Source organism: Poecile atricapillus, assembly GCF_030490865.1.
Source record: "Poecile atricapillus isolate bPoeAtr1 chromosome 31 unlocalized genomic scaffold, bPoeAtr1.hap1 SUPER_31_unloc_1, whole genome shotgun sequence".
Taxonomy (NCBI): domain Eukaryota; kingdom Metazoa; phylum Chordata; class Aves; order Passeriformes; family Paridae; genus Poecile; species Poecile atricapillus.
In genome coordinates, this window is record NW_026708980.1 from 1,578 (window position 1) to 11,332 (window position 9,755).

The following is a 9,755-nucleotide window of genomic DNA, read 5'->3' on the forward strand; positions in this document are numbered from 1 at the left end:
CTTCCCCAAAATCCCCCTCCCCAAAATCCCCCCCTCCCCAAAATCCCCCCTCCCCAAAATCCCCCCTCCCCCAAATCCCCCTCCCCAAAATCCCCCCCCAAAATCTCTCCCCAAAATCCCCCTCCCCAAAATCCCCCTCCCCAAAATCCCCCCCTCCCCCAAATCCCCCCTCCCCCAAATCCCCCCTCCCCAAAATCCCCCCTCCCCAAAATCCCCCATTCCCAAAATCCCCCATTCCTCAAAATCCCCCCATCCCAAAATCCCCCTCCCCAAAATCCCCCTTCCCCAAATCCCCCTTCCCCCAAAATCCCCCTTCCCCAAAATCCCCCATTCCCAAAATCTCCCCATTCCCAAAATCTCTCCCAAAATCCCCCTCCCAAAATCCCCCTCCCCAAAATCCCCCATTCCAAAATCCTCCCCCCATTCCCAAAATCGCCCCCCCCCTCAAAATCCCCCTCCCCAAAATCCTCCCCATTCCCAAAATCCTCCCCATCCCCAAAAATATCTCCCCAAATCCCCCTCCCCAAAATTCCCCTCCTCAAAATCCCCCCTCCCCAAAATCTCTCCCCAAATCCCCCCTCCCCAAAATCCCCCACTACCAAAATCCCCATTCCCCAAAATCCCCTCCTCCCCCAAATCCCCCTCCCCAAAATCCCCCATTCCCCAAAATCCCCCTCCCCAAAATCCCCCATCCCCAAAATCCCCCCTCCCCAAAATGACCACGCCCCTTTCAGAGGAAGCCACGCCCACTCCACCAGCCCCTCAGCACCTCTCCACCAATCAGAGCTCTCCTGGTTATTGCCCCTGTGCTGTGATTGGTCACACTCGCACAGAGGCACGCCCACCGGGCACACCCAAACGTGGCCACGCCCACCCCCTCCCTTAGCCCCGCCTCTTAAAGGCACAGCGCACAGAACACAAAAGTGCTTTAATGCGTGGGGGTGTGGCCTGTTGCGACATGGCCGCTGCCTGTCGCGACAGGGGCGTGTCCAGAGCCGCTGGGGGCGTGTCCAGAGCCGGCGGGGGCGGGGCCAGCCCCAGCAGCGACATTCACAGCTTGGTTGGGGACGTGTCCTGAGGTTCCCTGGGCGTGTCCGGCTCCACCCTGGGCGTGTCCAGCCCCACCCTGGGCGTGTCCAGCCCCACCCTGGGCGTGTCAGCCCCTCCTGGGCATGTCCAGCTCCTCCCTGGGCGTGTCCAGCCCCTCCCCGTGCGTGTCCAACCCCACCCTGGGCGTGTCCAGCCCCTTCCTCCCCCCAAAATCCCTCCCTCCCCCCAAAATCCCCCTCCCCCAAATGACCCACGCCCCTTTCAGAGGAAGCCACGCCCACTCCACCAGCCCTCAGCACCTCTCCACCAATCAGAGCTCTCCTGGTTATTGCCCCTGTGCTGTGATTGGTCACACTCACACAGAGGCCACGCCCACCGACACACCTAAACGTGGCCACGCCCACTCCCCTCTTAGCCCCGCCTCTAAAGGCACAGCGCACAGAACACAAAAGTGCTTTAATGCGTGGGGGTGTGGCCTGTCGCGACATGGCCGCTGCCTGTCGCGACAGGGGCGTGTCCAGAGCCGGCGGGGGCGGGGCCAGCCCCAGCAGCGACATTCACAGCTTGGTTGTGACGTGTCCTGAGGTTCCCTGGGCGTGTCCGGCTCCACCCTGGGCGTGTCCAGCCCCACCCTGGGCGTGTCCAGCCCCACCCTGGGCGTGTCCAGCCCCACCCTGGGCGTGTCCAGCTCCACCCTGGGCGTGTCCAGCCCCACCCTGGGCGTGTCCAGCCCCATCCTGGGCGTGTCCAGCCCCTCCCTGGGCGTGTCCAGCCCCTCCCTGGGCGTGTCCAGCCCCTCCCTCCCCCCAAAATCCCCCCTTCCCAAATCCCCCTCCCCCAAATGACCACGCCCCTTTCAGAGGAAGCCACGCCCACTCCACCAGCCCTCAGCACCTCTCCACCAATCAGAGCTCTCCTGGTTATTGTCCCTGTGCTGTGATTGGTCATACTCATACAGAGGCCACGCCCACTGGACACACCCAAACGTGGCCACGCCCACTCCCCTCTTAGCCCCGCCTCTTAAAGGCACAGCGCACAGAACACAAAAGTGCTTTAATGCGTGGGGGTGTGGCCTGTCGCGACATGGCCCGCCGCCTGTCGCGACAGGGGCGTGTCCAGAGCTGCCAGGGGCGTGTCCAGAGCCGCGGGGGCGGGGCCAGCCCCAGCAGTGACATTCACAGCTTGGTTGGGGACGTGTCCTGAGCTTCCTGGGCGTGTCCGGCTCCACCCTGGGCGTGTCCGGCTCCACCTTGGGCGTGTCCAGCCCCTCCCTGGGCGTGTCCGGCCCCTCCCTGGGCGTGTCCAGCCCCTCCCTGGGCGTGTCCCTGGGCCCGCAGCTCCTCCAGGTCCCTCTGGAGCTGCTCCAGGCCCTGCCGGAGGTCGCTGAGGGTCTGCTCCAGGTGCTCCTCGCGGCGCCGGCTCTGCCCCGCCTGCCGCAGGTACTCGAGGTAGAGGCAGAGCCCCCCGACCCCGAAGACCAGGGCCTCCCCCAGCAGCTCGGCGCCGAGCTCGGCCGCCGCCTCCTCGTTCAGCGGCTTCACGGCCGCCCCACGAAGCCCAGGAGGCGCATCTTGGTTCGCATCTCTACCCAGTGGTAAACTGGGCGGGAGAAATGGGGTTAGGAACCCGAAATGAGGGCAGGAGCAGCCCTGGTGCCGGCTGGGAGCGCCCCAAAAGTTCCCTCAAATTGCCCCAAATTCCCTCTGAGTCCAGTCACAAATCCCTGCTGAACCAACCCTGGATTCCCCTCAAAATCCTGTCATGGATCCCTCAAATTGCCCCAAATTCCCTCTGAGTTCAGTCACAAATCCCTGCTGAACCAGCCCTGGATTCTCCTCAAAATCCTGTCACAGATACTTCAAATTGCCCCAAATTCACCCCCCAAATTCCCTCCCAGTCCAGTCACAAATCCCTGCTGAACCATCCCTGGATTCCCTCAAAATCCTGTCATGGATCCCTCAAATTGCCCCAAATTCCTCTGAGTTCAGTCACAAATCCCTGCTGAACCAGCCCTGGATTCTCCTCAAAATCCTGTCATGGATCCCTCAAATTGCCCCAAATTCCCTCCCAGTCCAGTCACAAATCCCTGCTGAACCAGCCATGGATTCCCCTCAAAATCCTGTCATGGATCCCTCAAATTGCCCCAAATTCCCTCCCAGTCCAGTCACAAATCCCTGCTGAACCAGCCCTGGATTCTCCTCAAAATCCTGTCATGGATCCCTCAAATTGCCCCAAATTCCCTCCAGTCCAGTCACAAATCCCTGCTGAACCAGCCCTGGATTCCCCTCAAAATCCTGTCATGGATCCCTCAAATTGCCCCAAATTCCCTGAGTTCAGTCACAAATCCCTGCTGAACCAGCCCTGGATTCTCCTCAAAATCCTGTCATGGATCCCTCAAATTGCCCCAAATTCCCTCTGAGTCCAGTCACAAATCCCTGCTGAACCAGCCCTGGATTCCCCTCAAAATCCTGTCATGGATCCCTTCAATTCCATTCTCGGATTCCCCCAAAAAAACACCCCGGATCCCCCCAAATCCATCCCCAGGCACCTCCCAAACCCAGCCACAGATCCCCCAAAATCTATCCCCAGACGCACCCAAATCCATCCCCAGATCCCCCCAAACCCAACCCCAGATCCCCCCAAATCCATCCCCAGATCCCCCAAATCCATCCCCAGATCCCCCCAAATCCAACCCCAGATCCTCCCCAAATCCATCCCCAGATCCCCCCCAAATCCAACCCCAGATCCCCCCCAAACCCAGCCACAGATCCCCCCAAAATCTATCCCAGACGCACCCAAATCCATCCCCAGATCCTCCCCAAATCCAACCCCAGATCCCCCCAAATCCCATCCCCAGATCCCCCCAAATCTATCCCCAGATCCACCCCAAACCCAACCCCAGATCTCCCCCAAATCCATTCCCAGATCCACCCAAATCCATCCCCAGATCCTCCCAAATCCATCCCCAGATCCTCCCAAATCCATCCCCAGATCCCCCCAAATCCATCCCCAGATCCCCCCCAAATCCATCCCCAGATCCCCCCAAACCCAACCCCAATCTCCCCAAATCCATCCCCAGATCCACCCCAAATCCATCCCCAGATCCCCCCCAAATCCATCCCCAGATCCTCCCCAAATCCATCCCCAGATCCCCCCAAATCCATCCCCAGATCCCCCCAAATCCATCCCCAGATCCCCCCCAAATCCAACCCCAGATCCCCCCAAATCCATCCCCAGATCCCCCCCAAACCCATCCCCAGATCCCCCCAAATCCATCCCCAGATGCCCCCCAAATCCAACCCCAGATCCCCCCCAAACCCATCCCCGGATCCCCCCAAACCCATCCCCTGATCCCCCCAATCCAACCCAGATCCCCCCAAACCCATCCCCTGATCCCCCCCAAATCCAACCCCAGATCCACCCCAAATCCATCCCAGATCCCCCCCAAACCCATCCCAGATCCCCCCCAAATCCAATCCCAGATCCCCCCAAATCCAACCCCAGATCCCCCCCAAAACCCATCCCCAGATCCCCCCCAAACCCAACCCCAGACACCCCAAACCCATCCCCAGACACCCCCAAATCCATCCCCAGATCCCCCCAAATCCAACCCCAGATCCCCCAAATCCATCCCAGATCCCCCCAAAACCATCCCCAGATCCCCCCCAAATCCATCCCCAGATGCCCCCAAATCCAACCCCAAATCCATCCCAGATCCCCCCCACATCCAACCCCAAATCCAACCCGACACCCCCAAACCCATCCCCAGATCCCCCCAAAACCCAGCCACAGATCCCCCCAAAACCCAACCCCAGATCCCCCCCAAACTCATCCCCAGATCCCCCCAAACCCATCCCCAGATCCCCCCCAAATCCATCCCAGATCCCCCCCAAACCCATCCCTGATCCCCCCAAATCCAACCCCAGATCCCCCCAAACCCATCCCCAGATCCCCCCAAACCCATCCCCAGATCCCCCCCAAACTCATCCCCAGATCCCCCCAAATCCATCCCCAGATCCCCCCAAATCCATCCCCAGATCCTCCCAAATCCATCCCCAGATCCTCCCCAAATCTATCCCCAGATCCCCCCAAATCCAACCCCAGATCCCCCCCAAATCCATCCCCAGATCCCCCCCACATCCAACCCCAAATCCAACCTGACACCCCCCAAACCCAACCCCAGATCCCCCAAATCCATCCCCAGATCCCCCCAAACCCATCCCCAAATCCCCCAAACCCATCCCCAGATCCCCCCAAATCCATCCCCAGATCCCCCAAATCCATCCCCAAATCCCCCCCAATCCATCCCCAGATCCCCCAAATCCAACCCCTGATCCCCCCAAATCCAACCCCAGATCCCCCCCAAATCCAACCCCAGATCTCCCCCAAATCCATCCCAGATCCCCCCCAAACCCAACTCCAGATCCCCCCAAATCCAACCCCAGATCCCCCCCAAACCAACCCCAGATCCCCCCAAATCCATCCCCAGATCCTCCCCAAACCCATCCCCAGATCCCCCCAAACCCATCCCCAGGCACCTCCAAACCCAACCCCAGATCCCCCCAAATCCAACCCCCAGATCCCCCAAATCCAACCCCAAACCCATCCCCAGATCCCCCCAAATCCATCCCAGATCCCCCCAAACCCATCCCCAAATCCCCCCCAAACCCAACCCCAGATCCCCCCCAAATCCAACCCCAGATCCCCCCAAACCCATCCCCTGATCCCCCCAAATCCAACCCCAGATCCCCCCAAAACCCATCCCCTGATCCCCCCCAAATCCAACCCCAGATCCCCCCAAAATCCATCCCCAGATCCCCCCCAAACCCAGCCACAGATCCCCCCAAATCCAACCCCAGATCCCCCCAAATCCAACCCCAAATCCAACCCGACACCCCCCAAATCCATCCCCAGATCCCCCTAAATCCATCCCAGATCCCCCAAACCCATCCCCAGATCCCCCCAAATCCATCCCAGATCCCCCCCAAATCATCCCCAGATCCCCCAAATCCAACCCCAGATCCCCCAAATCCAACCCCAAATCCAACCCAGATCCCCCCCAAATCCATCCCCAGATCCCCCAAATCCATCCCCAGATCCCCCAAACCCATCCCCAGATCCCCCCCAATCCATCCCAGATCCCCCAAACCCAACCCCAGATCCCCCCCAAATCCAACCCCAGATCCCCCCCAAATCTATCCCCAGACACCCCCAAACCCATCCCCAGATCCCCCAAATCCAACCCAGATCCCCCCAAATCCAACCCCAAATCCAACCCGACATACCCCAAACCCATCCCCAGATCCCCCCAAATCCATCCCCAGATCCCCCAAACCCATCCCAGACACCCCCAAATCCATCCCCAGATCCTCCCCAAATCCATCCCCCAGATCCCCCCAAACCCAACCCCAGATCCCCCCAAATCCATCCCCAGATCCCCCAAATCCATCCCCAGATCCCCCCAAACCCAACCCAGATCCCCCAAATCCATCCCCAGATCCCCCCCAAACCCATCCCCAGACACCCCCAAACCCATCCCCAGATCCCCCCAAACCCATCCCAGACACCCCCAACCCAACCCCAGATCCTCCCCAAACCCATCCCCAGATCCCCCAAATCCATCCCCAGATCCCCCCAAACCCAACCCCAGATCCTCCCCAAATCCATCCCAGATCCCCCCAAACCCATCCCAGATCCCCCCCAAATCCAACCCCAGATCCCCCCCAAATCCAACCCCAGATCCCCCCAAATCCAACCCCAAATCCAACCCGACATACCCCAAATCCATCCCCAGATCCCCCAAATCCAACCCCAGATCCCCCCCAAACCCATCCCCAGATCCCCCCCAAACCCAGCCATAAACCATCCCCAGATCCCCCCCAAATCCATCCCAGATCCTCCCAAACCCATCCCCAGATCCCCCCCAAATCCAGCCATAAACCATCCCAGATCCCCTAAATCAACCCCAGATCCCCCCCAAACCCACCCCTGGGGGTCCCCAAGTGTCCCCATCGCCGTTTTGTCACCCCCTGGGACCCCACAGACCCCTCCTCACTCACTGGGCAGCCTCAGGGCCGGGAGAAGGGGCAGGGTCCCCACCATGTCCCCAAGTGTCCCAAACCCTCGGTGACCCCTCGGTGACCCCTTGGTGTCCCCTGTCCCTCAGATCCCGGACCGGAAAGCGGGGTCGGGCGGGGGTCCCGCGTGTCCCCCACTGTCCCCTCAGTGTCCCCACACCCCCGTGTCCCCCTCTGTCCCCTCAGTGTCCCCACACCCCCGTGACCCCTCGGTGACCCCTCGGTGTCCCCAAACCCCCGTGTCCCCCACTGTCCCCAAGTGTCCCCTGTCCCCATGACCCTCGGTGACCCTTGGTGTCCCCTGTCCCTCAGATCCCGGACCGGAAAGCGGGGTCGGGCGGGGGTCCCGCGTGTCCCCCACTGTCCCCTCAGTGTCCCCACACCCCCGTGACCCCCGCTGTCCCCTCAGTGTCCCCAAACTCCTGTGACCCCTCGGTGACCCCTCGGTGTCCCTGTCCCTCACATCCCGGACCGGAAAGTGGTGTCGGGCGGGGGTCCCCGCGTGTCCCCACTGTCCCCTCAGTGTCCCCACACCCCCGTGACCCCCACTGTCCCCTCAGGGTCCCCGCGTGTCCCCCGCTGTCCCCAAGTGTCCCCAAACCCCCGTGACCCCTCGGTGACCCTCAGTGTCCCCTGTCCCTCAGATCCCGGACCGGAAAGCGGGGCGGGGGCTGGGTCCCGCGTGTCCCCCACTGTCCCCTCAGTGTCCCCAAACCCCCATGACCCCTCGGTGACCCCTCGGTGTCCCCTGTCCCTCAGGCCCTCAGGCCCCGGACAGGAAAGCGGGTCGGGGCTGGGTCCCGCGTGTCCCCTGCTGTCCCCTCGGTGTCCCCGTGTGTCCCCCGCCATGTCCCCAAGTGTCCCCACACCCCCGTGACCCTCGGTGTCCCCTGTCCCTCAGATCCCGGACCAGAAAGCGGGGTCGGGGGGCGTCCCCGCGTGTCCCCCACTGTCCCCACACCCCCGTGACCCCCACTGTCCCCTCAGGGTCCCCGTGTCCCCCTCAGTGTCCCCTGTCCCTCAGGCCCCGGACCGGAAACAGGGGTCGGGGCTGGGTCCCCCCGTGTCCCCTCAGGGTCCCGGTGACCCCTCGGTGTCCCCTCGGTGACCCCTCGGTGTCCCCTGTCCCTCAGGCCCTCAGACCCCGGACCGGGAAGCGGTGTGGGGGCTGGGTCCCGCGTGTCCCCCGCTGTCCCCTCAGGATCCCCGTGTCCCTCAGTACCCCCACACCCCTCTGACCCCTCGGTGACCCCTCGGTGTCCCCAGGCCCTCAGATCCCGGACCAGAAAATGGGGTCGGGGGGGTCCCTGCGTGTCCCCCGCTGTCCCCAAGTGTCCCCTGTCCCCCGTGACCCCTCGGTGTCCCCTCGGTGACCCCTCGGTGTCCCTGTCCCTCAGGCCCTCAGGCCCCGGACCGGAAAGCGGGGTCGGGGGGCGTCCCCGCGTGTCCCCCACTGTCCCCTCAGTGTCCCGCGTGTCCCCAGCCATGTCCCCAAGTGTCCCCACGCCTCCCCTGACCCTCGGTGTCCCCTGTCCCTCAGACCCCGGACCGGAAGGCGGTGTCGGGGCTGGCTCCCCAGGTGTCCCCGCACCCCCGGCCATGTCCCCCCGCTGTCCCCTCAGTGTCGCCGCCGCTGTCACTCACGCTGGGCGGGGGGCAGGCAGATGTAGGTGCGGAAGAAGGGGGAGGCGCGCGCCCCCGCCTTGATGCGCGCGGCCAGGGGCCGGCTGAGCTGGCGCGCGCCCAGCGTCAGCAGCTTGGCCAGCGGGAACGCGCCCGCCACCATCCTGGGCCCGGGGGCGCGCGCGCGGCGCGGCGCGGTGACGTCACGGCGCGCGCGCGGCCAGGGGCGATGACGTCACGGCGGGGCGCTGCGCTGCGTTGGACACGCCCCTCCCCCCTTCCCTCTCCCCTCTCCCCTCCCTTCCCTCCCCTCCCCTCCCTCCCCTCCCCTCCCCTCCCCCCTCCCCTCCCCTCCCCTCCCCTCCCCTCCCCTCCCCTCCCTCCCCTCCCCTCCCCTCCCCTCCCTCCCTCCCTCCCTCCCCTCCCTCTCCTTCCCCTCCCCTCCCCTCCCTCCCCTCCCCTCCCTCCCCTCCCCTCCCCTCCCCTCCCCTCCCCTCCCCTCCCCTCCCCTCCCCTCCCCTCCCCTCCCCTCCCCTCCCCTCCCCTCCCCTCCCCTCCCTCCCCTCCCTCCCCTCCCCTCCCCTCCTCTCCTCTCCCCTCCCCTCCTTCTCCTCTCCCCTCCCCTCCTTCTCCCTCCCCTCCCCTCCCCTCCCCTCCCCTCCCCTCCCCTCCCCTCCCCCTCGGTGGTGGCGCCGCCTGGCGAGGCGCGCGCTGGAAGGGACACGCCCCCTTGTCTTGGGGACATCGGGGACACCGGGGGGACACACCTGGGACACCTGGGGGACACTGGGGGACACAGCTGGCGACACCTGGGGACACCTGGGACACCTGGGGGACACTGGGGGACACAGCTGGGGACACCTGGGGACACCTGGGGACACCTGGGGACACCTGGGGGACACTGGGGGACACAGCTGGCGACACCTGGGGACACTGGGACATACCTGGGGACACTGGGGGACACCTAGGGGACACCGGGGGGACACGGGGACACGCCTGAGGACA

At 63.9% G+C, this 9,755-nt stretch overlaps 1 protein-coding gene across 1 annotated transcript; it reads right to left on the reverse strand.

The window, feature by feature from the left end:
- Positions 1 to 909: 909 nt before the first annotated feature.
- OPA3 (outer mitochondrial membrane lipid metabolism regulator OPA3) lies at positions 910 to 8,968 on the reverse strand. The gene is given in 4 exon segments (XM_058828341.1): positions 910 to 1,098; positions 2,300 to 2,602; positions 2,605 to 2,649; positions 8,772 to 8,968. Coding segments are annotated over 4 exon segments (660 nt in total). The 5' UTR covers positions 8,914 to 8,968; the 3' UTR covers positions 910 to 928.
- Positions 8,969 to 9,755: the final 787 nt, after the last annotated feature.